This window comes from Condylostylus longicornis, unplaced genomic scaffold (assembly GCF_029603195.1).
Source record: "Condylostylus longicornis isolate FDR11 unplaced genomic scaffold, ASM2960319v2 ptg000241l, whole genome shotgun sequence".
NCBI lineage: Eukaryota > Metazoa > Arthropoda > Insecta > Diptera > Dolichopodidae > Condylostylus > Condylostylus longicornis.
In genome coordinates, this window is record NW_026578208.1 from 319,338 (window position 1) to 346,426 (window position 27,089).

General features: G+C 21.7%; 3 protein-coding genes across 5 annotated transcripts in view; 1 reads left to right on the top strand and 2 right to left on the bottom strand.

Moving 5' to 3' along the window:
* The window catches only part of LOC129616586 (cAMP-dependent protein kinase catalytic subunit 1), a 56,981-nt gene extending 33,193 nt beyond the window's left edge, over positions 1–23,788 (bottom strand). The window contains exons 1-2 of one of the 3 annotated variants that reach the window (XM_055532215.1): positions 23,322–23,788; positions 17,781–18,317 (exon numbers count right to left, since the gene is read on the bottom strand). The gene's annotated coding sequence lies outside the window, so the exon portion shown is untranslated. Of the gene's footprint in view, positions 1–8,158; positions 8,178–12,364; positions 13,006–17,780; positions 18,318–23,321 lie in introns of those variants that run through there. The other 2 variants (XM_055532216.1, XM_055532212.1) reach the window with 2 other exon arrangements.
* A 1,448-nt stretch (positions 23,789–25,236) lies between these two features.
* On the top strand, positions 25,237–25,922 carry LOC129616579 (NHP2-like protein 1 homolog). Its single transcript, XM_055532203.1, has 2 exons — positions 25,237–25,408; positions 25,468–25,922. Exons 1-2 carry the CDS (start codon positions 25,406–25,408, stop codon positions 25,846–25,848), a joined length of 384 nt encoding a protein of 127 aa, XP_055388178.1. The 5' UTR covers positions 25,237–25,405; the 3' UTR covers positions 25,849–25,922.
* Positions 25,923–26,038: 116 nt separating this feature from the next.
* On the bottom strand, positions 26,039–27,075 carry LOC129616578 (NADH dehydrogenase [ubiquinone] flavoprotein 2, mitochondrial). Its single transcript, XM_055532202.1, has 3 exons — positions 26,986–27,075; positions 26,473–26,927; positions 26,039–26,391 (listed from the first exon to the last, which is right to left on the bottom strand). The coding sequence occupies exons 2-3, from the start codon at positions 26,918–26,920 to the stop codon at positions 26,111–26,113; spliced, it is 729 nt and encodes a 242-aa protein (XP_055388177.1). The 5' UTR covers positions 26,921–26,927; positions 26,986–27,075; the 3' UTR covers positions 26,039–26,110.
* Between the last annotated feature and the right edge of the window lie 14 nt (positions 27,076–27,089).

Below are 27,089 nucleotides of genomic sequence, written 5' to 3' on the forward strand. Positions count from 1 at the left end.
AAAGATATATAAAGATCTTAATATAAAAAAGAATCAGCCTTTCAATGTTACATACTTTCAATGTTCAATCTTAATACCATTATATCCTCCTTAGATGTACAAACAGTAATATGAAGGTAGGTATATACTATATCTACCTTCATAGTGTATCTGTATATACTATTAAATTATTTGCTAATAAACGAATTTTACTTTAATGCCAGTTGCTTATTAATGGGTTCGACTGTATATTGTATGCGGTATTTATACATAAGTATTTATATGTATACAAAGATAACTATGAACTTAATTTAAAAAAATTTAAAAAAAATTTTAGTAATTATTATAAGTATACGTATTATATATGTAAGTATAAGTATATAGACAATAACAATTTAAAAAAATAATAAAAAAAATATTAAATAATAAGTATACGAGTAAAAAAAAAAGAAAATATGAGAAATTATAAAAATAGTAACTAATTATTTAATAAAAATGACTGAAAATAAATTTACAAATAGAAGAAAAAAATATTTAAAAAAAAAAAAACTAACCATAACGAAAGCCTAATAAATTTCAAGTTTTTAAAAATAAATTTATGATACCATAAATGATCAGAAAATTATTTAAAATACGAGTATTACTTATACTCTTATAAAAAATTATGTGTGTAACTACACAAGTATGGGTCATTCTGTGAAAAATATGCAGAAAATTTGTTTTAAAAAAAAATACAAAATTCTATTCTGAACAAGAATATTTAAATTTTAATAGAATCTCTTTAGGGAAGCTCGCTGACATAAATATGTACTGAAATGGAGTGGAATTAAAAAATCCTTGAATTTCATATTGCATTACTGCTGTTTTTAAACTTGATTCACCTTAAAAATGAAGTGCTAAGTTAAAATTACATAATTATAAATTTTTGAATAGAATTTAAGTACTTGTTTAGTACTTACATATAAGTACTGATACTCAATCCATCAGGTTATTCTGCAACAATAAATGCATAAACACATAAATTGAGCTTTAAATTTTTGATATTGACAATCACAATATTTATCTTCAGAATTTATAACAATAATTTGACTTTCAGCTCAATATAAAACATTAATTAGTTGAACACTAATGCCAATTAAGAACATATTAGGCAGTTATTCAAGATTCCTTCTTTCATCAGTCATTCCAAAATTTATCATTTTCCAATTTTTAGTTTAAATATTTAATTTCCAACTCGTACTTAATAAATAAGTTCTGAAATTCCGAGCTTAAAAACATATTCTCTAAAACAATATTAATTCTGATAATAACTTATTAAATAAAATATTAAAATATTAAATATTTTCAAATACTTAACTAAATATAAAATATATGAACTTTTTAATATTCGGAGATAATACAATTTAGAAGATGGCTTTTTCGTAGATTGGCTCATATAAAATGTGTCTAATTGAAATTTTAAAATATTTTACTCGAGCAAGTAAGTATATAGAAATATAGAAATGTTATTAGCCAAAAGTTCTATCGAATTAATCATTTAGTATATATTTGCTTAATCAAGTATGACATTTCAGTTTTTTTTTAAATAATTGAAAATAAATTTTTAAAAGAAAATTAAAACAACTATAAATCAAAAATCGCCAGTGCTTGATTTTTTTCCCATATTTCTTATAATTTTTCTAAATGCTTTAAACAAAATTTTTTTTGCCTCACTCATTTTAGAAAAATTCTTTATTCTTCACTAAAACCAGTTCTGATATTTTTTTTATTTTAGTAAAATCATAAACAAAGTTATTTTAAGACAAAATTGTAGTTAGGATTACAATAAACACTTACAATATGCATACAAACATACATATGTATGTATGTATATAAAAATAACAATAATAATTCAAAATTAAAAAATTTTTCGTAAAACTGGTATTAATTTGATATTTTTTCTTTCGAAAATATTTTGATTTTAAATTTTATGTAAAAATTATTTATTTTAAAAAATTAATCATTTGCTTCGGTCATCAGTTCAAATTGAAATAAAATTTTCGGAGTTCAATTCCGAAATTTGGAGTTGGGAGTAAGTAATACACCAAATAAGAATAGAGCACCATAATAGGGCTAATTTAAAAGTATAGGACTAAATTTAAAGTGCAGAATGTAAGTAAAAACTTACTTATTTAAAAAAATATTTTTTAAAATTTTGATTTTCTAACAACTTTTTTTTTAAGAAATTCTTTTATTTTCGTTATATAATTCCTATAATTATGTCCTTGATTGCTATGTCCTTACACATTCACACATATACATATGTATAAGCGACATACGTATGTATATGCAAATACGTCTCATGAAAATGAAAATAAGTCAAAAAATAATTACCTGTATTATTTCTTTTTACTTTAGTTTAAGGTCTATTCTACTTGAGGTTGATTTAGTACCCCCCGCTTCTCTCCTCAAAATTTAAGTACAAGGAAAAAAGAAACATTTTTATATTTATAAAACTTTTATACTTTACTAAATACTTAGAAAAAAAAATATAAAACATGTTGACATTGCTCAATGTCATTCTTTAAATTTTTAATTTATTTTTATATTTAAATATATTTAAGGTTTTTTATGTACCGTATAAAGCATATTTGTACATATACATACAGTTTATGTTTTGATATACAAATGTATGTATGTATGTACATATGTTGTATGTACAATATTTAAGCAGATAAAATAGTCATAAATGTTTTGCAATTTTTGTTAAAATTTGAAAAGAAAAAATCAAATAAATTTATGCTTTAAAAATAAAATTATAATTTTATGTTAATATAAAAATATTTTCTTTTTTACTGTTATATGCCATAAAATATGTATATAAGTACGTAAACACGTAATGTATTTACATACGTATATGTACCTACATATTTTAAATATAGCTAAACATCTAACTAAATTTTCAAATGTATGTGTGTATAACAAGTGTTACTTAATATGAATTTGTGAAATAAAACAAAAAAGTTTTTCACATCTTCCTTTCTCTCTCCCGCTGCCCGTCCTACCCTACCATTCCATCCCAACAAAATATAAATAGAAATGTACATTCTTTATTATTATGCTACATAATTTATTTTCTCTGGAGCTTATCTAACTTATTTTAAGTTCAAAAAAACAAAAATATTATATTTTTATTTGAAATAAACAAAAAAAAAAAAAGAAAAAACACAAGAAAAATTTTTTTTCCTTTATTCAAACGAAACATATGTATGAATTTAAGTTTTGCAAATAAAAAAAAATTTTTAACAATAAATATTTAAAAAACAAAATAAATAAATAAAAAAGTTTCTACAAAAAAAAAAATAATTAATAAATAAAAAATAAAAATAAGAAAATAAATTTGAAGTTCAAAAAAATAAAAATTTAAAAGGTAGTAAATTTAAATGGTAATATTATTAAGCACATATTAACTAGTTTAATAAATTTTCCAAAAGATGGCGGAGCTTTTATCAGAGTTCGACTTTCAAAGTATGATTGTTCGGTTGTCATATTTGATAGGAATTTTTTTGATGTAAGTATTTCAAAACACCCTCTATCGAAAATGCGCATGCAATATTTTTATGTGACCGCTAAATAATGTTTGTTCGTACTCCTTTTTTATATAAATTACGGTTATTTTGTTTTTCTTAACATTTCCTTTTTGTGTAAAATGCCATTTATCTAGCTTGAAAGCTGCCGCTTACAATAAGCACATTATAAAATAATGATATAGCCAGAAAATTATATGAACCTCAAAACTTTAAAATTCGATTTTCTCAAATATGTAAATTTTGAGTTATGACTGTGTTGTAATAAACAAGTAATATGTAAAATAATGTACTAAAAGTATTTGGTCGGTTTTTAAATTTTTGTTGTTTTTTAATTCAAAAAATATGCTAAAAATAACATTAAATAATAAGCTATGAAGTTATTTGTGTTTATACCTGAATTATAACAATAGCTTATATTATTCTTGCGTCATATACGTATGTGTGGGTATGTCAAATTGGGTGGTGTGATATTATGAATGTGTGGTTTTTATCTTTTTGAAAGAAAAAAAATTACAGAAAATTATTAATAAATATTTTTATTTTAATTTTTTTTTTTTCTTAAATTTCAAACAAAATATTTAAGAGAGTTTTTAAGTATTTATATTCCATAATTTAGTTTAATAAAAACAAAAATGAAAATAATATTTCAATATGAAAATAAAAAAAAAAATTTTTTTTGGAATAACAAAAATGATGAAAAACAACAACAAAAATTGAAAAAATTCAAAGTTATAAGATGATTTTTTTATTTTGACAAAAGAAGAAATTAATTAAAAAAACAGAAGTTTCCAAAATTAATTAAGGTGTGAAATTTACACTTCAAATAATAAACTTGAATTTGAAAAGAGGAAATTTTCAAATATTTATTCAAATGTAGTTCATTAAATTGTTATTCATTAGGGAAAAATGAAATTCAGACAAATATTTATGTTAAAATAAGTAGATTAAAATGAGTAGATCTTGATTTTCAAGTGAAATTTTTTACGGATAATCGATACGGATAAGTAAATATAATTTTGTTAAATTCCTAAACAGTAATTATGTTTTTCATTGTTTTCTTAATTCCCACTAGGCGGTGACTCAACAATTATTAGCAATTTTTTTTACAATACAAGCGGATAAAAACAAAAGAAAATAGTACAAACAATAGTTTTCACTAAAATTCTTGAAAATAAAAAATGTGACCTATGAGTTTAATTATATAGTGACATAAGAACAGCACTCTCTCATATGTAAGCGCGGCGTTACCAGATTGTATTAAAAAAGCGAAATTATGCTGTGATAAGCTACGTTACGCTTTTAAAACTCATTCCGATGTGAACGGGATATAGAGTATAGAACGGGATATAAATGGGATATAAAAAGTTGATGTTAAAAAATTCTTCTATGGTTGATAATTTTTCCGAAATACGAATTTTTTTTTTTTTTTTAGGTGTATGAAAAAAAAACTTCCTTTTATTCGGAATAAAATACTTTTTATTTTTGCTAATATATTTCGTGCGCTACATACGCACTTTACCAAAGCTGATTTTCTTCTTTAGTTGATGTTACTTTAACATTTATTTTTTGTATTTAATTAAGAAACAAAAATATTTTAATAATAATTTTTAAATTTTCTTAAAGTATATATAAGGGCTTATTACAAAAATATCATAAAATTTGATTATTTAAATTAAAAAGTTCAAAATATTATTTTGAAGAATAAGTAATAAAAATTTAATAACATAAGTACAAATTGAATAATTATATAGAAATTAATAATATGTATTTGAAAAAACATATTAAATTATAAATTATCAAAAGTCATTGGCTTATTATTAAAAATATTATTGAATCCTAATATAAATGAATTATATTTTTTATATATATATATATATTTGTAGTACACATTGATATTTACGATGATAAGAAACTTCTATAAAAAATAATGTCAACATTAAATATACTAATGTCATTAACTTACAAGTAATTTAAAGAAATTATTGAAATAATTTGAAAACAATGTAAAATCAATAAAACAGAAAATAATCGTAAACTAATTTATAAGTACTTATTCACACAATATATTAATATTATATAAGTAATATGTACTTGTTATTTACAGGAATCTCTTTAGAAGTAAATAATATAATCATAATTTGAGTAATTAAAATGAAACTATAACAGAAACTAGTTTACATAACAAGTTATACAATATGATAATGTGTGTATGTGTGTACTTAAAATTAAGTAATTTGTAAATCAATTATCTTAATTATCATAGTAAAATTTGATGAAGACTCAAAATTAATTAATTATTTTACATTTCATATGACTCAATTTTAAATAATTGAGTACTGAATCAGATAGTCTTGAACTCCCAGATATTCATGTTGGGTCGTCTCCTTACGATTTTTGTAAAATTAATATTAAGTAATTGCTTCATAAAATTTATAAATTTTTTAACGCTCACAAAAATCTTTGTATATTTGAGACAGACAGACTTGCTGTTGCAGAACCTTGTATGTGTTTGTGAATAACATAAACATATTACTAAAATATTTTAGTAATTCAAAAGAGAATATTATTGAAAAAAAAATATTTTGTATGTACTTATGTGAGTAATTCAATAATTAGAATAAATTTAATATTTTAAGTTATTTACATTTATGTATGTACACTGTTATGAATACATACATATAGTCATACGTGTATATTTATTTTAGTTTTAAAAAAATTTCAAAAATTTGCATATTTATTTTTCAATATTTAATTTTTTTTATTATTATTATTATTTTTTTTGAAATTTACAAAATTTGAATAGTAACCAAATTGTGAACATCTGTATTTAAATTTTTTATTTCTATTTAATAAATTAAATTTAATATACTATTAGTACATATGTATAGGTAAATGAAAAAAGTACAATTGAAAAATCATAGAGTAAAGAACACTATTGTTATGATGGCAAATCTATTATACTCAACAGCGAGGGAAGTAACTACATATATAGCGCATTTCTATTTATAAAAGCGAGTGACCGTGTGGAAAAAAAGTCAGTACAATAAAATGTTAGCTTTAGGCAGTTCAATGATCGCTCGTAAAATTATGCAGTTGAAGCCGTTTTTAACTAATATACATATACATATAAGCCTATTTTAATCGAGTTGAATTTTATTTCATTTCTCAAGGCAATTTAATTAGGTTAAATTTCAAGGCCGAATTATACAAATTATAATTTAATTCAAGTTTATAACCAACAACTTGTAAAGTACAACAATAATTTTAAATTTGTAAAGCACCATTATTTTTTTATATGTGCATATTTTTAACAATTAAATATAATTTATACAAAAATTATATATTCAAATAAATCTGAAAATTTCTAATAAAATCAAGTTATAACCAATTGCGGTGAGTTCGATTTTTAGATTTGTACACTAATATAAAAATTTTGTAATATTTAAAATAATAATGAAAGTAGATTCAAACACAATTAATAAAATCAATGACATTATAAAAAAAATACTAATAATTAAGAATATGTACAGAGGCAAAAAACAAAGAAGTAATCGTGACTCGAAGGTACCCCTGGCACAATGCCACCAAACAAACAAAAAACACCTGGTACCATTTTGGTTTTTGAGTCCTCCTTCTTAAATTGTGAAGTCTCAGAATTGAAATTTCTAATTCAAAAATGTAAAATTAAACAGTTTTCCGAAATTCCAATTTTGACGGCTCATGACTTGAGAAGCAATTGAATTTCACTACTTATAGATATTTCTTGTTCGTATGGAGACATTATAATACTCTGCTTCGGGAATATGGTCGAGTCTCGGACACTCTGTATATATATAAATTTTTTTTAAAGATTATTACTTACTTAAGTAATACAATAAGATTATCTAAATACTCATACACTTATTTTGTTGTAAAGCTTATTTGTTTTCTATTTCAATTTCACATAAATATAGTAGAAGTACTTAAGTACTTAATTGGAATATTATATTTGATTATATTTGTATAGATACTTGTACATATAATGTTTATATATGTACGAGTATATACATATGTAAATAAGAAGGTATGTAAGCAACTAAGTATATTTGTTTAGGTTTAAAGATTTCAGACTATAAATAATAGGATGTGAATAATTTTGGTAACTGTAAAACTTTTATACAAGTATTATGAATGTATATTAAATGTAAAAATATTGATAAACATAGTATGTGTCATGATAACAAAATTCTAGTTCTCGTATTTTGGATATTATTTTCAAATATTAAATAGGGTACATATGTATTTAACTGGATACTCTTACATAAACATTTACTTTAAACTTGATCCGCTCAAATAATGTGTATACTTAAGCATTTGAGTTTAATCATCTTTTAAGTATTATTACAAGCTGTAACAAAAGTTGGACACAAATGGAAAGGACAAACACAGAAGAGAATTTCTAGCATAAGAAAATTTATTTAAGCAATGTTTTAAAAATTTTCGAATAATTTTCTAATACCGACCACATATTGTATTACAACTAAGTTTTAATTTAACTATATAATATCAATCATATATTCCTTGAGAGCGTACCAAAATCGAATATGTTATTCAATATTAATAAAAATTACCAAAAAATGATGCTGGACTTGGATCCATTCAATAAAATGTCAATTACTATTGTTATATAAGTCAATGAATTTCGTTGTAAAAATTTTCTTCCATTTTAAGGAGAATACTATTAGTAAAACAAACAACCCTTTTAAAAGATAAAAAAATATATAATTCGAAATTAATATAAAATTAGAAAATATTAAATATTTTATTAGGAATTTTAGTATCCATAATCGACAATTACTAATTTCAACTGTCTAAACAATTATAAACCAGGCGAATATTAGATATTAATTACTTAATTGCCCTAAATAATAATTTATTGTTATACCTGTACGGCAATTTGCTTACTTCGAAACCAAAAAAAAAATCGAATTATACAGGATGTTGTGGAATATAAAAATGAATACACTATTGTATATATTGGGAAAGGGCTTACTTATTGCTATTCCAATACCATTATAACATAGTTTCTCTTTTCCATTTCCTAATCTAAATTTTCTATAAAACAATCTACTTAGTCCAACAATATAATAGCTTCTAAAAATCTAAAATATTTAACCTATACTGATAAGATATTCAATTAGATAATATAGAAAATTAAATTGATAATTTTTGATTGCCACTAAAATTTTTAGTTATCTAATTAATAACAAAGTTAGTAATATCAGCAATTAAAATATAGCATTGTATATCAATAGACATATAACTTACATATATACACTTTTAATCTTTAATAATTGTTCATAATGCTTAATCATGCGATAAGTGTATATGTATAAGAATGTCGCAAAATAATTATTTAAAAAATATTAATTAATAAATTAAATAAATACTTGAAAAAATTTTGAGTGCTATATTTAATAAATATATATACACTCTGATTTACTATATCCAACAATAAAGTCAATGAAGTTATTGAAGTTTGAAAAAAAATATTTGAAAATTTAAAAAAATTTTTATAGATTTTCAAAAAAGTAAATTGCAACCACAAATACTTAATTACTTAATATATTAAAATACTCCGACTTCACAGAACGTAAATATTAATTTTGGGCATGTCATACTTATTCTTATTCTCAACACTTTTTAAAAAGACTCTCGAATTCTGTCAAAAAGAATTACGTTTTTTTATTTCGGAATCCACCTACCGACAGGTACGTTCATTTTTATAATTTATGACTAACTAATGTCACTGTCTATTAACTGAAAGTGACATCTATTATGACATTAAATAGATATGAGTATTATTCGTTTTTTTTTTCTAAATTTTGTTTTCAATTACCAAGATATAGTGATATAGTAAGCGTGTTTATAAAACTGTCACAAATAATGTTACTGCTTTTTTACATTTACACTGCGAAAAAAAATTATGTAATACTTATTTTTCAATTTATGTAACCTTACTGCATTTAAGAATTAACAGTACATAAAAATTAGTACTTAATCTCACCACCTGATAATCAGAATACCCGACTTTAGGAATAATGTCAATGTCATCTAACATTCAGGTGTCATATAAAATGTCATATTTTTTTAAAATAACTGTCAGAATAAATCCTATTTTATTGTACTATAACTGCTATTCTCATTTATATTTATTTCAAAAGAGACAAATTGGGTATAGAATATCGCTCCTGTGAGGATTTCTAAGAATCTTATCAATGATTTAATAAAACAAATTTATATACAATATATATATAATAAGTAGAAAAAAATTCAATATTTTGTACAATAATTTTAAAAGTAAAAATACGTGATAAAACTTAAAATTAAAAACCAATTATATATATCTATATTTATATAAACATGTAAGTAAATAAGTAAATAAATAATTTAAAGAAATTTTACCAATGAAATCAAATATTTTTTGTTTTTCCATATAAGTATGTGTTGAATATTAAATATATATATATATATATATATGTAATTTTTACTCACATTTAAATATACATAAATTATGCAATAATCAAAAATGAATAACATTTAATAATAAATTTATATAAGTGTATAATAATTAAAGTAATGACACAACATGAGAACAACAAATTTTTGACAATAACAATAACACTATTTTTTTTTTTCATAATAATAACAATTATGCAAGTAAAAGTATTTTTCAAACAACATCAACAACAATATTTTTTTTTTTTAAAAACACACTAATTTTCAAAAATAATAGAACTAAAATTTGTAATTTTATAAAAAAATAAAAAATATATTTTTATTATAATTTAATTGAAATTAAAATTAAATTGAAAAAAAAAATGTTGGAGGAGCAGTTTTTGATTTTCTTTTCATTTTTTGTATGGAAACGAAAGGACAAGGATAAAAATAGCAAAAACAAAAATGTAAAAAAAAACGTAAAGTTTTTCATTATTTAAAAAAGTTTCTCTTTTAAAAGTTTTAAATACACAGGTATAGGTAAATAATGTAATTTATTGTATAAAAAGTTGAACAAAAACAAAAAATTAAGGGGGTAAGTACTCTTAATTCCTTTTAGTTTTTTTTTTTTGCAATACATTTAAAATAATCTTTTCATATTAAAATTTTTTACTTAAAATCAATATAATAAACGTTACATATACAAAATGTACAACAATTTTAAAAACATAAAATTAAATTAAAAAAACTTATTAAAATTAATTATAAGGACATTTTTTTTTTTAAAACTCATAAAATATTATAAATTTTATTAAAAAGAAGAGAGAATTTTTCGTAATGCAAGTATACATAAGAAGTTTCTTCTATTTTGTTATTAATAAGGGATGAAATCGAAAAGTAAACATAAAATGTAACATTGCATAAGTGTTGCTGCGATGTTGCTCTAAGATTGTCATACTCGTATTATGTTACAATGGCGCGGTATTAAATTTTACGACATCCTTTATAAAATATGTTAAATTTCGTCTGTTTGGTTTAAACTTGTAAATGATACAAGTATGACAAGTTAAAAGTTGTAAATTTTACAATATACGAGTTACTTTTTAAAAATTTTATTAAGATAGTCAGCACATAACCAGCTGTATTATTAAAGTGTTGCATAAGATTATGAAAATTTTCAATTAAATATTTTTTACAAAACTCTATGAAAAAATATAAAGTAGGTTTTAATTAATCTCCCTAGAAAAATGTAAATTTGGTTTTTACTAGATATTCATAATCCGCGATCCAATTTCGATGTAAAGTTTTCCAATTAATTTCATTAGCAACCTGAGCTCAAATATTAAATTTAAAAAAAAATTCATCAATTATTTCCTGAGATATAGGGGATGATCGTCTATATTGCTATTTTACTCGGTAAGTGAGTAGAAAGTGAATAATTATCATACATTTGTATAACGTAATTTTTTAGTAAGAATATTTATTTTAAAATATTATATATAAAATTTATTCACTTTATTTTTGAAAGTGAGACATTCATTCGATAATTTGAGAAAAAATAAAAAAATCCAATTGAATAAATGAGTAATCTTATTGGAAAACAAAAAATATCTATTAAAAAATTCTGATTTGAATAAAAAGTGAGTAAAAAAGCGAGATGATTAGAATGATAGTCAAATATTACATATATTCGGGGCTCTTAGTGAAAGTTTTGTTTCTGGGTCTTGATATTCACAAAAAAAAAATGTATTAGTCCTTTTCTTTTTCTTGAATATTCTTATTTTATCAAGTAAAGTGGTTGATTACGCAGTAAAAGTTCAGTAGTTCTGTAGTTGCTGACACCTGATTTAAGTTTATTAAAAGTTAGGTGACTTGTTATACTATCAATTAGAGCTTAATTGAGTGAACGTTAAGAAATTGATTATGTTATTTACGCCAGCTGATTTCGTGATTATTTTTTGATTATGTTGTTAGTACCACTGCTGCAACATCTTAATCATAGTGCTTACTTTTTGATTTCATCCAAAGATACAAATTAAAAAAAAACATAAAACAAGGCAAGAAATAGGATTTTTTTTCATTCTCTAATATTTTTTTCTCTTTCATTTTAAAATTAATGGTATACTTTAAAGTATAAAATTATATAAAAGGACGAAAATAATAATAATATTGAAAAAGGGAAATTTTCATTCTTTAAAGGGTTTTCTTTTCTTTTTTTTTTGTAATTATTGCAATCATATTGATTTTTAAAAAAAATCATTTTTATTTTTTCAATACTCTTAATAGAAGAAGAAAAAAACTGAGAGAAAAACTTAGAAAAAAAAAAAAAAAAAATTTACCTGATCCTGTTGATTCGGCCACGTCGAATGTTTTATTATCAGACTTTTTGAAATTAGAAATTTTCTGTTGGATATCTTTATCCAATGGTTTAAAGGAAAATGAACGTTTATTTAAGGATTTATTATTACTATTATTATGATATGGATTTGATGATGAGGATGATGTGCTACTAGTAGCAGTTGTTGTTGTTGCTGTTGTTGTTTTTTGTGTACTAATTGTGGCGGTGGTGGTGGCGGTTATTTTTGTGCTTGTATTAATGTTTGCAGTTGTATTATGAGATATTGTAGTATTTTTAGTTTTAGTAGTACTAGTAGTAGTAGTAGTAGTATCGGTAGTAGTAAAAGAATTTACGGAATCAAAGGATAGATTAATAGGAAGTGAATTATAATGATGAAGATGTGGATGATGATGCTGTTGTTGTTGTTGTTGTTGTTGACGACTTTTATCCTTAATTGAGTCCAGCGTGTCCTAATTTTTTTTTTTTTTTTGCTTTAATTTTTGATTTTTTGTATATATATTTTAATTTTTGTTTTGTTTTTTTTTAATCTTATTTTTTTTTTTAATTAAATTCCTTTATTGTGTTGTTTAAGTATAATAATTTTTTTTTTTTAATTTTCTTGCAATGATTTTGTTGTTATGTTTTAGAATAAAAATGTTTTTTTTATTTATTTTTATTCTTGTTGTTGTTGTTTTGTTGTTCTAATTGATTTTCATTAAAAAAAAATTTCAATTGTATTATTAAATTTTTTTTTGAATAATTTTATGTAATTATATATGAAATTTAATATTTTAATATTTAATTAATAAATATTTAATTTATAATAAAAAAAAATAATTAAAATAAATATTTTTATTTTTAATTTTGAGTTTAACAAGTTCTTGTTGCTTTTTTTTGAAAAAAAAAAATTATTTTCAAATTTATTCAAATTTTTTAGAAAATAAATTTAAATATTTTAATAAAATTGTAAACAACATAAAAAAAATTTTAAGTATAAAACAAAAATTAAAAAATTATATAAAAAAATTTAAATTTTAAGTACTTTTTTTGGTACTTTTTTAAGTAAGTATTTGTAAATTCATTATTATTATTAAATATATTCATAATTAAGTAATAGAGAAGAGAGGAGGAAAGGAAAAGCAAAATGATATTCATAGAGATGAAATTATACAAAATAATTAAGAAAATAAGTAGATTTTTAATAATAATTATTAACGGTAAATAATTTATAATTAAATAGTTACAAGAGGTAAGTAATAATTAAATAATTATTATAATAAAATAGCAATTATTGTAATGATGTATGATTTTTTTAATTATTAAAATAAAATAATCAAATTAAAATAAAATGATAAATGTAAATTACTTAATGTATATAATATTATATATAATATAAAAGCATGTTTTTAAAAAATATTTATTATTAGTTAAAGAAAGTATTTAAGATTTAAGAAAATGTAGATAATTTAATTAAGTATTACAAAATTTATTTGTAATTCTAGTTTAATGTAATTTAATGTAAAATTTATTAATAAAAAATTATTTGTTGTTAAAGCATTTTTAAATAAAATATAAGTATATATAATTATAATTAATTATATTAATTAGAAATATTATTTTAGATAACCGTATTTAACGTATTTGGTTTCAATTTTTTCATTAACATTCAAACATTTTGAATAAAGTATTGAAAATTTTTCATTTAAAATAAATACAAATTTTGAAAAATCAAGAAATTTTCAAAAAAACTGAACTACTTATTCAATAATACTAAAACCATAAATTACTTTTCAATATAATTAAGTAATTATGAATTTTTAATTTACTATTTTTTTATTAACAATAATTTGTTAATCAAAAAATAATTTCTTGTAAAACAAATTGAATAAAATATTGTGAATTGAAATATAAGTAGCACTCATTTTGTAATTTTATATAATTTAATAAAATATGTATATAAAATAATCTTGTGTATTAGAAATAATCAGCCATTCATACAATCATAATTAATTACAAACTCAATCATAATTATTAAGAAAATTTTAATACTCAAGTAAGTATTTCGAAAAAAATAAAAATTTAAATGTTATACGAATACATTATTAATTATATTATACATGTATATATACTTATATTAAAGAAATTTAAGATTATAAAATGAATTAATTAGTCGATTATTTAATTGATTATAAATCAAAATATGCTTAGCAAATTCCAATTAAGTAATTTAATATTTGTTTATTAAAGATCATTGTTTTTTAAAATATATGTATATAATATAAAATTTAATTAAATTAAAAAATATTAACGAATAAATAAAAAAAAAAATTAATAACAATAATTAAGTAAGTAAGTATATAAGTAATAATTTAATATAAATATAAAAAGTTAGAACAAACAACGAATAAATAATATTTATACATATACATATTTATTATATTATATTATGTATATTTTTAATATATATAAATCAAGAGTATATATATGTACATATACCTGTATATATATATCGAAACCTTAATTATAAAACAAAAATTATTTATTTGTATTTTTAAATATTTGATACGTATATGCTTTTATGTAGGGTGTCCGAAACTCAATGGAACTCCCATAGTATGGTAATATAATGCCTCCAGACGAACAAGAAGTTAATGATATTTTACAAATATTTTGACATTGCTCATTAAAATATTTCTGAAGGAACAAAAAAAAAATTCAAGATCACTGGTACACCTTTAGAAGGGGAATTTTACAGAAATTTCAATTTTCACTACTCATAACTAGAGAAGGAAGAAGAAACCGAAAAAGCAAAATGTCATTAGGTATTTCTCGTTCGTCTGAAGGCATTCCATCATCATATTGCTGAGGATACCTTTGAGCCTCCGGAAAATTTTTTTAATAAAAATATTAAAAAATGCAAATATATTGTATTTTAATTAAATGAGTAGTTTAAATATGTTCTCTCGTTCTCTAAACTTTAATTTAAAAATTTATTGGGATTTATTGTGTTTATATATATACACATATGTATATATATATATGTTTCATATTTGAAGTATAATTTTTAAAAAAATATATATTAATATTTATAATATTAAGAAAAACAACTGAAGTAAATAATATTGTTTTTGGTATAATTGTACAATTGTACTTCAATTTTTAATTAAATGAAGTACTTAAGCATACAGAGATACAAGTATGTTTTTATTTTTAGTAAGTAATTATTACCATATATATAAACAATAACAATAATACTGTAACGCAATACCGTAAAAAAAAAAGCATTTGTAATACCGTAAAAAAAACACAATATTATATTTTATTCTTATATATATATATGTACATATAAGTATATAAAATTAAAAAACACATATATATTCTTATTGTAATATGAGTAAATTGTGTTAATTTTCACTTTTTACAAAAAGAAAACAAAAATAACAAAATTAATAACAAGTAAGACCTTTTCATTTTTTTAATAATTGCTATGAATTTTTTTTTTTGTTAATGAACTTTACCAAACAGAGTGTAACTAAGTATAATTTTCATTTATTATTTGATATATATATAATATATACATATGTATATAGTTTATATACTTGTATACAATGTGTATTTATATATTGGTGTAATCGATAAAAGTAAAATACAGGTTGGGGTTCTTTTGCATCTTAATCGATATTGCAGTTAACAAAAGCATTTTGTAATTTTTAAATATTGTCAACAGATCTCTATATATATATATATATACATTTGTAGTGTAATCGATAATACAAAAAGCAAAATTGTCACGTAATTAATAATGTCAATTGCCTGTCATATTATTAAAAATTTTTTGGTTCATTTCATTTAATGAAATTTAGTTTTAGAAATTTTATAATATCCGGCATATAGATGTACAGACATATTTAAAAAAAAAAATTCGATATTGAAAAGAAGTAAAACGTGAAGTATGCCAAATTCATGCTACCCAAAATAATTTGGTGTTAAAGCAGTTGTTAGCCGGGTTTCACGCAACAGTTGTATATATACAAATGTTATTTTAAGCATACATATTGTTGATTGCCCGTTGGTGACTACCAGAACCAATTATTGTCGACCGGCATTTGACATTATCGATTACACCTTATTATAATATGCATATGTATAAATAATATTAAGAACAAATAAAATATAATAATAATATTGTTAATATTAAAAAAGAATAATAATAATAAAAAAGAAACTTAAAAATGTATACATGAAATATAGGTAAAACAAAAAACAACAAAAATAATAATTATAATTAAATTTTTTTTTTTCTTAATTTATAATGATATATAAGTAAGTAGGTAATATTTTGATTATATAATTTGGTGTTAGTAAATTTAATTAATTTAAGTAATTTTTTTATTTCTTTTCTTCTTTGCATTTTTTTTCGTGTGATATTTAATTTTTTTTAATATGTAGTAGAAAAAATTAAAAAAAAAATAAATAAATAAAAAAATAAAAAATATATATATTTTTTCTCATTAATAACTAAATTGATTTTGTTTTTTAATTGTTGTTTAAATTTATTTGTACAGTAAAGTCTCGTTTAATGCGATGTATACGTTCTACAGAATTAAGTGCATATAAAAAATTAATTTAAGTACTTTAAATTTTTAAAATCGCTAATAATTTACGACACTCAATTTAAACTTTTTTAAAAGAGTAATCAAAATTTATTGCTCTTGCTTATTACTGTAATTTGAGATCAACAAAATTTCGTCTGTTGAGAAATGAAACAGTATATAACGTATACAAAGTATATGGATTATTCACAGTTTTATTTCTCAACAGACGATTTAAACTCATCACTTAAGTATTATAAAGATTGAAAAAAAACACCATCAATAAAAAATTTAATTAACAAAACAATTACATTACAGTTCAATACTTTTCAATCCGAAACTCAGAATATAGTCACAGTGACTATACACATACGGGAAAGAATTCCCAAATTGCAAAATCTCATTTTAAAAATCAAAATCACTGACACAATGTGGATGTGAAAAGTTTTAAAGTAAATTTAGCCGTCCTTTACATGTATAAACGTTAAGTACGATTGTGTCAGTGGTGTAATAAATGAAAAAGGAGCTTTGAGTATTTTATGATTTTAGGTGACTGTATATTTATGCGAGTCTAAGAAAATTTTGAATCAAATACAAATAGAACAAAAATAATTCGCATAAAAAAAGAGACCTTACTGTATATATATATAATATATTAATAAAAATTGGTTAAATTAAAAAAAAAATAAAAATTTGAAAAAAAAAAATAAACCCTTTTTTTTTTGTTATTATTTTTTACATTTAAAAACAAACCAAAAAATTTTTTTATTTAAAAAAAAAGAAATTTTATTATTTTATATCACACACACACACATGAACACTTACTTTTTTTTCAAGATATTTTTCAAGATTAATTATATATATATATATATTTTAATATATATATACCTATATATTTATTTATTTTATATATTGTATATTATTCTTTAAAGAAAATATACAAGAGTAGAAAAATTGATTTTTTTAATTTATAAAAAAAAAAAAATTATTTCAAATTTTCTTATTTATTTTTTTTGAAATTTTTTACACTTAAAAGAAATTTTTACTTTTTATTTTTATCTTCAAAATGTTATTTAAATAATTTGAAAAAAAAAATGTTAACTAAAACAACTGGTTAAATTTTTTTTTAAATAATTAAATAAAATTCTTGTGGGTTTCAAATTATTTTTTTTTCTTATCACTTTAATTTTTATTCCTTTATTCTTCTTTAATTCAAAAAAAAAAATTTGAAGATTTTCTTTTCCTTTATTGCACTTTATTTTCTTTCTATAACAATTTTTCTTCCCTTTCCGATTTCAAAATTTTCTCAATATGAAAATTAAATTTTCTTTTTCACAAATTTGTAAATGAATTTTTCCTTCACTAAAAGAAACAAACAAAAAAAATATAAAATTAATTTAAAAATTATTTTAAAAATTAATTGTTTTATATTAAAAAATAATTAGTCACTTATTTATTGTTTTTATTTCTTTGAATAAAAGTTTATGTTTTTATAGAAAAATTGATAATTATGTAATGCTATTTATATTAATTTTTTTGTTTTTGTTATTTCTACTCCTCAACCTATTTAATGTGTACCACCTAAACGCCCCCTCCCCCTCTCCCCTTCCGACTCATTCCACTAAATAATGACGATTGTTGCTTGCTAATAAAGACGATTGTTGCTCATTTGCAACTTATAAGTATTATCGGATACGAAATCAATTATTTTATAAAACTAGTAATCACTTAATCGAATTTATTGTTATTCTAAATCCTAATGGACTAATATTTAATTTTCAATTTGAAATTGACTTAGTCACCTTCAAAATAAACCCATATAATATTGTTGTTATAAATTTGAATAACATTTAATTTGAAAATTTTTTTCAAAACGCCATTGTTATAGGTGGAGGCCATATTTTAATATGCCTAAAAATATTTCAACCAAAATCAATTCCGGAGTTTTTGACAAGAAAAATGCGATATGTTAATTCAAGACACTTATGATCAACATCCCTCTTCATTATTTAAAGAAGAAGAAGTAAGAGAAACACTGCAGCTGTTTTATAAAGGTTTTGGAAATTTTCAAATATTCAAACCTGTGTAAAGTAAATATTTAGATTTTATATTAAAAAAATCTGTAATTTACTAAAATTTAACTACATATGCCGAATATTTTTTTATTAAGTAATTTAGACCAACGACCAAAATAAAAGTGAAAATATGAAAATGAAAGTTTTAAATATTTTTAAATTTGCAAACTAAGTAACCCGAGTCAGTAAATGTTTTAAATCATCCAAATATTTAAACATTTTTCGAAAAAAAAAAAAAAAAAATTGTTGAATAAACTTAATTAGTAAAATGTTCTCTCTTAATTAGATTCTTTTTAATTAGATTTTGAAAACGAAAAAAAAAAGAAAGAGCGATATTTTCTTCCCCCCCTTCTCCAAAATCACTCCTATATTTTCTACTTCAAATATAATATAAATAATTTAATTTGAGAAAAAAAAATACAATTTAAATTTAATTAGAGCTATTCTTTTTCTGATAAAAAATTTTCTAATTTTTGGTTAAACTACATTAAACTAGACTATACTAGTATTTAAATTAATTCGCTAATTAATATGTGACTGAAGTAAATCAGTATTTAAGAGATATTTTCATTTAACAATGAATATCTAATTCAACAGAAGAATGAAAGCAAAAAATACTTAAATCAATATTGTATATATATATACAAACGTGTCCATACAGAATATGTATGTATGTACTCGTACAAAATGTACAAAAATACTATTGAAATTACAATTGCTTTCACAATTCTCAATTTTTAACCCCGTCACCCCTATTTTTCTTTTCTTTGTATAAGTACTTTTATCTTTAAAATTATAACATTTAAGTAAGTAAAGAAAAATATTTTTGAAAAAATTCAAAAGTTTTTGTCATTACTTAGATATTTAGCAATTAAAATTTTGTAAAAAAAAAGCAAATAAATTCCATTCATATTCTTTTTTCATTTATTTCTTTTTTTTTTTTTAATTTTTAATGGAATATTTTCATATTTTAAATGAAATTTTTATTGTTTTCTCGAGAGAAACAAAATATGTATAGGGGTTTAAGTAGGTACCTACATTTGAATTTTAATTTTTTTGTCATGCAAATATAATATTAAAGTAAAAGTAGATTTTGCAAGTAAATAAACAAGAATTCTATTGAAAAAATCTTTGGGTAGAGCAAAAAAAATAGAAAATATACAATATTTTAAACGAATATTGTAAGTACTTATATACAATCAAACGCAATTAAGGTATTGTATTGATAATGTAGGTATTATAGTACTTTTGCAAAAATATATAATTTTCCTATGGGGATACATACACGTGCCTTAATTAGATTTACAACAATAAAAAGAAAAAAAATTGAGTATCAATGATAATAAAATCGATTAAGAATTAAGTAACAACCTAGGTACTTACTTAATAGATAAGAAAACACAAAAACAATGTTGTAGTACCTATCTAACCATACCGATTTCAGAAGAATTTTGTGTTTTAATATAAATAATTGGAAAATTTTTTTAATTGAGTAAGTAAGTATATCAAGAATTAGAATGTTATAAAATTTATTTAACAAACTTCGTTTATAACTAATAAAATTACGTTATTGAATTCTAATCAATTTATAAACCTAATTTCAAATTATTACCGTCTAAATAACAACAATTAGGTATATACTTTGGAGTAAGTTTGGAACAAAGATCAGCTGATTTCATGATTTAAATAACAAATTCTACTTATAATACAATTTCATTAAATTAAAACCAATATTAATTGAAATGTCATTTTTTTTACAGTTGAATTATTCAGATAAGTTTGTAGGTACCTACATAAGTATAATATTTATGTTTTTTTTATATGGGTCAAATCAAGGTATGTATACCTACCTAAGTTTGTATGTAGATATTATTAGAAATACAAAAAAAACTGTGTTGGTATACCAAAATTATTTAAAATTTAAATATTTTCACATTAAGTATAATAAAATTTTTGAAATTTTGAATAACATTATTTATGTAAACCTACTTTGAAAATGGAGTAGATACCTACGTAACCTGAAATTAAAAGTATCCTTATAAGCACACATATTTAAATTTAGTTTCTTTCTTCATCCTATTCTATTAAATTTTTTTTAAAAATTTCTTTTGGTTCTGTCTACCCATAGCAGCTAGTTACTGCAATGAGGCGATTCCTTACCTAAAATATCTGACAATAAATTTGTGCTAAAATTTGTACTAAAATTCTGTAATTATCTATAAGTTATTTGAAACTTTTGTCTGAAGTATATGTACTTTTCGGATAAGTAGACCACTATAACTACTAGAGGTTACTAAATATATTATGATAAATATATTGATTCCATAAATCGATCCATGCCATTTTAATTAGCAATTTATCTGTACTCATAAGTAGATATGCATAAAAAATTGTCATAATTAATTATTGTAGCCACCTACATGAATGTATGTATACACCTGTATATTGTACTTTATATGGATAGCTATACATAGATAACAAAAATTTTTTTTTTGCTTTTTCCAAATATTTTTTAGCAAAAAAAAAAAAAAATTCAACAAAAATCTACAATAACAAACAGGTGTTAATGAACAAAAATAAATAATTTGAAAATTATGAAAAATATGACTAAAAAAAAAAAATTATTTCTTTTTTATTTTTTCAATCTTAAATAATTTATGTATTTTATTTCTTATCACAAAATATGAAAAAAGAAAATAGCAGCAAAAAAAAAAAAAACAAATTATTTCCATGGTAATCCAATCATATGATCATTTTTTATAGTAAAGTAGAAGTAGAAAATAAAAAAAAAACACAAAAAAATCCCATTTAATTTTTTTTATTATTTTTTTTTTTTGTTTTTATTATTATTGTTGCTTTAATTGGGTAGTTAGTCGGTTGGAGAATCACCTTGTAACAAAAAAAAAAAATAATAAAAAAAATATTTTTCTCTGTGTAGGTATCTACATATTTTTTAATAATTTTTTTTCTTGTTTTTTTTTTTTTTGGGAATTTTACAATATTATTGTTGTTGTGTAGTTTTGTAGTTTTAACAAGAATTAATTTGTGTTTTGTTAATTTTTTCTCTTATTATTTTTTTTATAATTTTTTTTTCTACTCACAAATTTATTAATTAATTATGGTGGCTGGAAAATATACTACTCTAAGGATTTATTTGAATCTGGGCATAGAATTTTCTTTTCTTTTTAAAGAATTTTCTTTTCTTCTAGGTAGATAGGGTAAGCTACTTATAAATATTTTTTTCGGAAAATTTTCTAATATTATTTGTGTAGGTATACCTAAAATATTGCATTTTTTTTTCTTCACTTAAAAGTAGTATGTAAATATAAAATGAATATTATAGTTATTTTACCACAATGAGAAAAAATAAGGTAGGTAGGTAGGCAAAGTGGGGAGTTTATTAAATAGTTTTATTTTTTTTTTTCAATTTTTTGTACACACTGCTTACACACAGAGGTTAAAACACTATAAATAGCATTACACAAAAATCAATTTTTTTTTTTCTTTTTATTTTTTAATCAATCAATATTAGGTAAGAAGAAGGTATTCCACAAAAGTTTATTCTATATGTATGTATATATATATTATAGGTAGTTAAGTATGTGTGTGTATATTTCTATACACATATATATATTTTATTTTATCGTATATTTAGTAAGTATAAGAAAAATAATTTTCGCTTGCAAGTTTTAATTTCACTTTATAATTTAATAGAAACAATTTTTAATTTTCTTTAATTTTATTTTTAATATTTTGTTTTTTTTTTTCAATATTCCACAATTTATAATTTTGGGAAACAAAATTACAAATTATTATTTTCTTTTTTCAAAATAAAAAATTTATTTATTTTCGAAATTAATCGCGAAAAATTTTATTCAAATATTTTGTATTTTTAAATATTGTTTTGCAAATTTTCATTTTTCACTTCATTATCTCCCTCATACATATATTTATTATTATCTAACACAAAACAGGTGTATGTATATGTATGTATATATTATGTAGTATACACACATGCATAAAAAAAAATTTTTTTAAATTCCTTATTTTATTTGTTATTATATTTCCAATTTTTTATTATTTCTTATAAAAAATTAAATTTCGTAAGAAAAATATTCCTTAATTTGTAAAAATTATTTAAGGTTATCGAAAATAGTCCATGAAAATTTTTTTTTAAATTCTTGACAACTGTTGTCCGCGGCGACCCGTAACTGCAAAAATTTCCTTTTTTCTTTTCTTGTTCACAAAATCTTTTTTTGTTTTATTAGAAAAAAATTACACACAAACTTACATTTTACAACTTTCCCTTCGATCGATATTTTATTTTTTACTTTTCTTTTATATAAAAAACAATTAAAAAAAAATTTAAATTGAATCCAAAAAATTATAGTTTTTTATAAAATTTAGAAAAAAAATATTCAAACTTCAAATTAAATTAGAAATAAGAATGACGACGACGACGACAGCGACAGAATTTAATTAACGTAAAAAAAAATTAAATAAAATTTTTACTTAAAAAAAACACAAAATTTTTTTAGAACACGGGTTTTGTTTTTTCTTTATTTATGTCTTTTTTTATAGAGCGTAAATTGAAATTGAAAAAACGCGAATTCGTATTTTTTTTTTCGTTATATTTTGCACAAAAAAAATATTAATCCACAAAAATTGATTTTTTTTTTATTTTTCTCCTCTATTTTTTTCTCTATAGGAAAATCAAAATTTTCAACAAGAACTCCACCATTAACAAAGAAAGACAAAACGATTCTGATGGAATTTTTCAAAAAGTTCCGAAAAAAATCCTATACTGTCAATATGTTTTTTTTATTTCATTTTTGCAACCCAGTTGACATACGAGGAAAAAAACATTTTTTTTTGGACTAATATACAAATTCACAATTGAAAAAATTTTTTGTTTTAAAATCAAGGAAATCATAAAATTTATGAAAAAATGTAAAAAAATGAAAATTATAAAATTATGAAAAAAAAATGTAAATTTTTTTTAATTTATTTATTAACAATAAAGGAAGTAAATTTCAAATTGAGAAGGTTTTAAATAAGTCAGTGAAATATTGTGAATCGGAAAAGTTCAATAGTTCCGCAAAATTGTTAATTAAAATGAAATTAGTTTTATTTTAAAGAATGTATATAAAAACTGCCAGCAATTGTTTATAAATTAATATAATTTTGTGCATAAAAAAAAATTAAATTAAAAAAAAAATTTGGAAAAACAGTAGAGCTAAAAATATTAATAAATTTTCTTCACACAAATAATTTCCAAAACCTTTCCATTTTGAACTTCATATAAATTTGGAAATTATCTTTGATTTACTCATTAGCTCATATCATCAATTCATTGAACTTTTAAAACAATTGTGAATTATATTTATAAAAAAAAAATATTAAAGTTTATTGGGATTAAATGAAGTAAATTTAAATTCAACTTTTGTCTCTTTCTAATAAAATGAAATTCAAGATGGTAGTGAAAAATTAATTGTACAATTAAATTAAACTGACAGCACTGGTTATAGTCAATAAACAAGAAAAATAATATCGATAAGAAAGTTTTCGAAAAGTCATGCCTGGTAAGACGTGCTATTATGGTACATTCCACATAGATCATTGCAGGACCAAATACATTTAAACTTATTTACTTAGTGTTTGCTAAAATTTAATGCTTTTTAAGAGCTTCAATAATTACAGTTATTGTATTAATTATTGAAGTATATGAGTTGATTATGAAGTACGTATATGATATTTTATATCACTTTTTTCGATGTGTTTCCAATGTCGTATATGGCTAAAATGCTTTACAAATACAGTTAATAATCTAACCGTAACATTTAAAACAAATAAACATAGTCACCCGATCTTTTTATCTGTTTATTTTGCGAGCTAATTTAGAATATTGTCTGCCAAATTTTTATTATAATATTAGTTTTTACAATATATAATTATACGAAATGTTAAAAATAAGTTTATTATAAAAGTGTATTTAAAATACTTATATATAATTATTCTATTATGTTTCACCTAATAACCCCCAGAGAAAAGAAATAAAGGCGATGTTTTAAAAACTGAAGTGTATACATAGTCGTACAACTTATTATTTGATTTTCTTCTCAGTACGATATTTTACATCTGGCCACACTTAAAGTTTGAAAGCATTTTGGCATTTTCACTCTCCTGCTAAGTCAAATTATACATGTGCGTTTTTTTAAATAAAGTATAACAATATAACAAAGCTCAAATATAGGCACGAGGCTCTGTGTAAACGTTTGAATTATATTTTCCTTAAATTCCCTCAGTGAAGCTAAAAAGCCGAGAGGTTGAAATAAAGTAACTTTTTATAAAACCTTACAACAAAAACTAACAATTATGGTAAGTTTCTTTCTTTTTTTAAATCGAAATAAGCCTTATTAATTTTTTGTATATTGTAGACAGAGGAGGTTAATCCCAAAGCTTTTCCCCTTGCTGATCCAGCATTAACAACAAAAATTTTAAATTTGGTGCAACAATCTTTAAATTTCAGTCAGCTAAGAAAAGGGGCTAATGAAGCAACAAAAACTTTAAATCGTGGTTTGGCAGAATTTATTGTTTTGGCCGCAGATACCAAACCTATTGAAATTTTACTACATTTACCTTTGCTTTGTGAAGATAAGAATGTTCCTTATGTTTTCGTTCGATCTAAACAGGCACTCGGTCGTGCTTGTGGGGTTTCTCGTCCAATTGTTGCTTGTTCAGTTACTGCAAATGAAGGATCCCAATTAAAAACCCAAATTCAAACAATACAACAAGAAATCGAAAGACTTCTTATTTAAAAGTCAATAAACATTCATTTTAAATATAGATTTTAAGTATTTTTGATAAGAAATAAAATTTTCTTTATAAATAATGCTTGTTTGACTTTAATAAAGGTGTAATTTTTTTTTATAGTATTGTCTGATATAGTGAAATAGATACTACATGTACTCTTTATAGAGGGATCAACATATTTCAATTAAACACCGCTTAATTTGGAAATTTTCCCTTATTGCAAATAATATTCATAATACATAATAAAATTTACATAATTATTCTAAATTATATTCCGGGTTGCATTCCAAAGCCTGGTCCCTTAGGCTCTTCAGTTAAGGACGTTAATCCACCCTTTGGTTCTGATGCAAATCTTCCGTTTCTAGGACCAGCTCTTGGAGCTTTACCACTCTTCAAATCATTAATTATTTCTTGCATATCTTTTTCTGTTAAATCTTCGTAGTAATCATCATTTACTGCTATCATTGGAGCATTAACACATGCTCCCAAGCATTCAACTTCTGATATTGTAAATTTATTATCTTTGGTAGTTTCACCTACACCGATTCCTGAAATTTATAACAAATTTATGAAATATATATTTATTTTTATTTAAATGTGTAACTATGTATTGACTTTTAGTTAGATACCTAAAGATTTTTTACAACATTCTAAAATTTCATCGGAACCTCTCAACCAACAAGGAGTTGTTGTACATACTTGAATATGATATGTACCAGTTGGTTTTCTCATAAACATGGTATAAAATGTAGCCACTTCGTATACTCTCATATTGGGGAGACCTAAAATTTCGGCAACTTTATGCATTGCAGAAATTGGTAACCAACCATGCTGTCGTTGTGCTAAATCTAATAAAGGGATCATTGCACCACGTTTATGCCCTTCTGGGTAAATGCTTAAAATAGCTTCTACACGTTTTTTATTTTCTTCTGTAAATTCCCATGGTGTATTTTGATTATCTTCAGGTGTATCACGATGAACAAATAAATTATCACTGCAATTTGAAGCTGTAGTGCTCACCAAACGAATTTTATCTCGTAAAAGGCGAACACCTCGACTTGCATAGTTCATTAGCATGGTGCCCCTAAAAGTAAATTTTTGTTTTTTATACAAAGATAATAAATTTATTTAAATAAATTTACTTTTGTTACTTGATTTTACTATGGAATAGAATGGTAAAACTACACAGAGTTTGTTATGTAAAATCGAATTTATTCATAGGGCTGTCAATATCATATGTTATAAA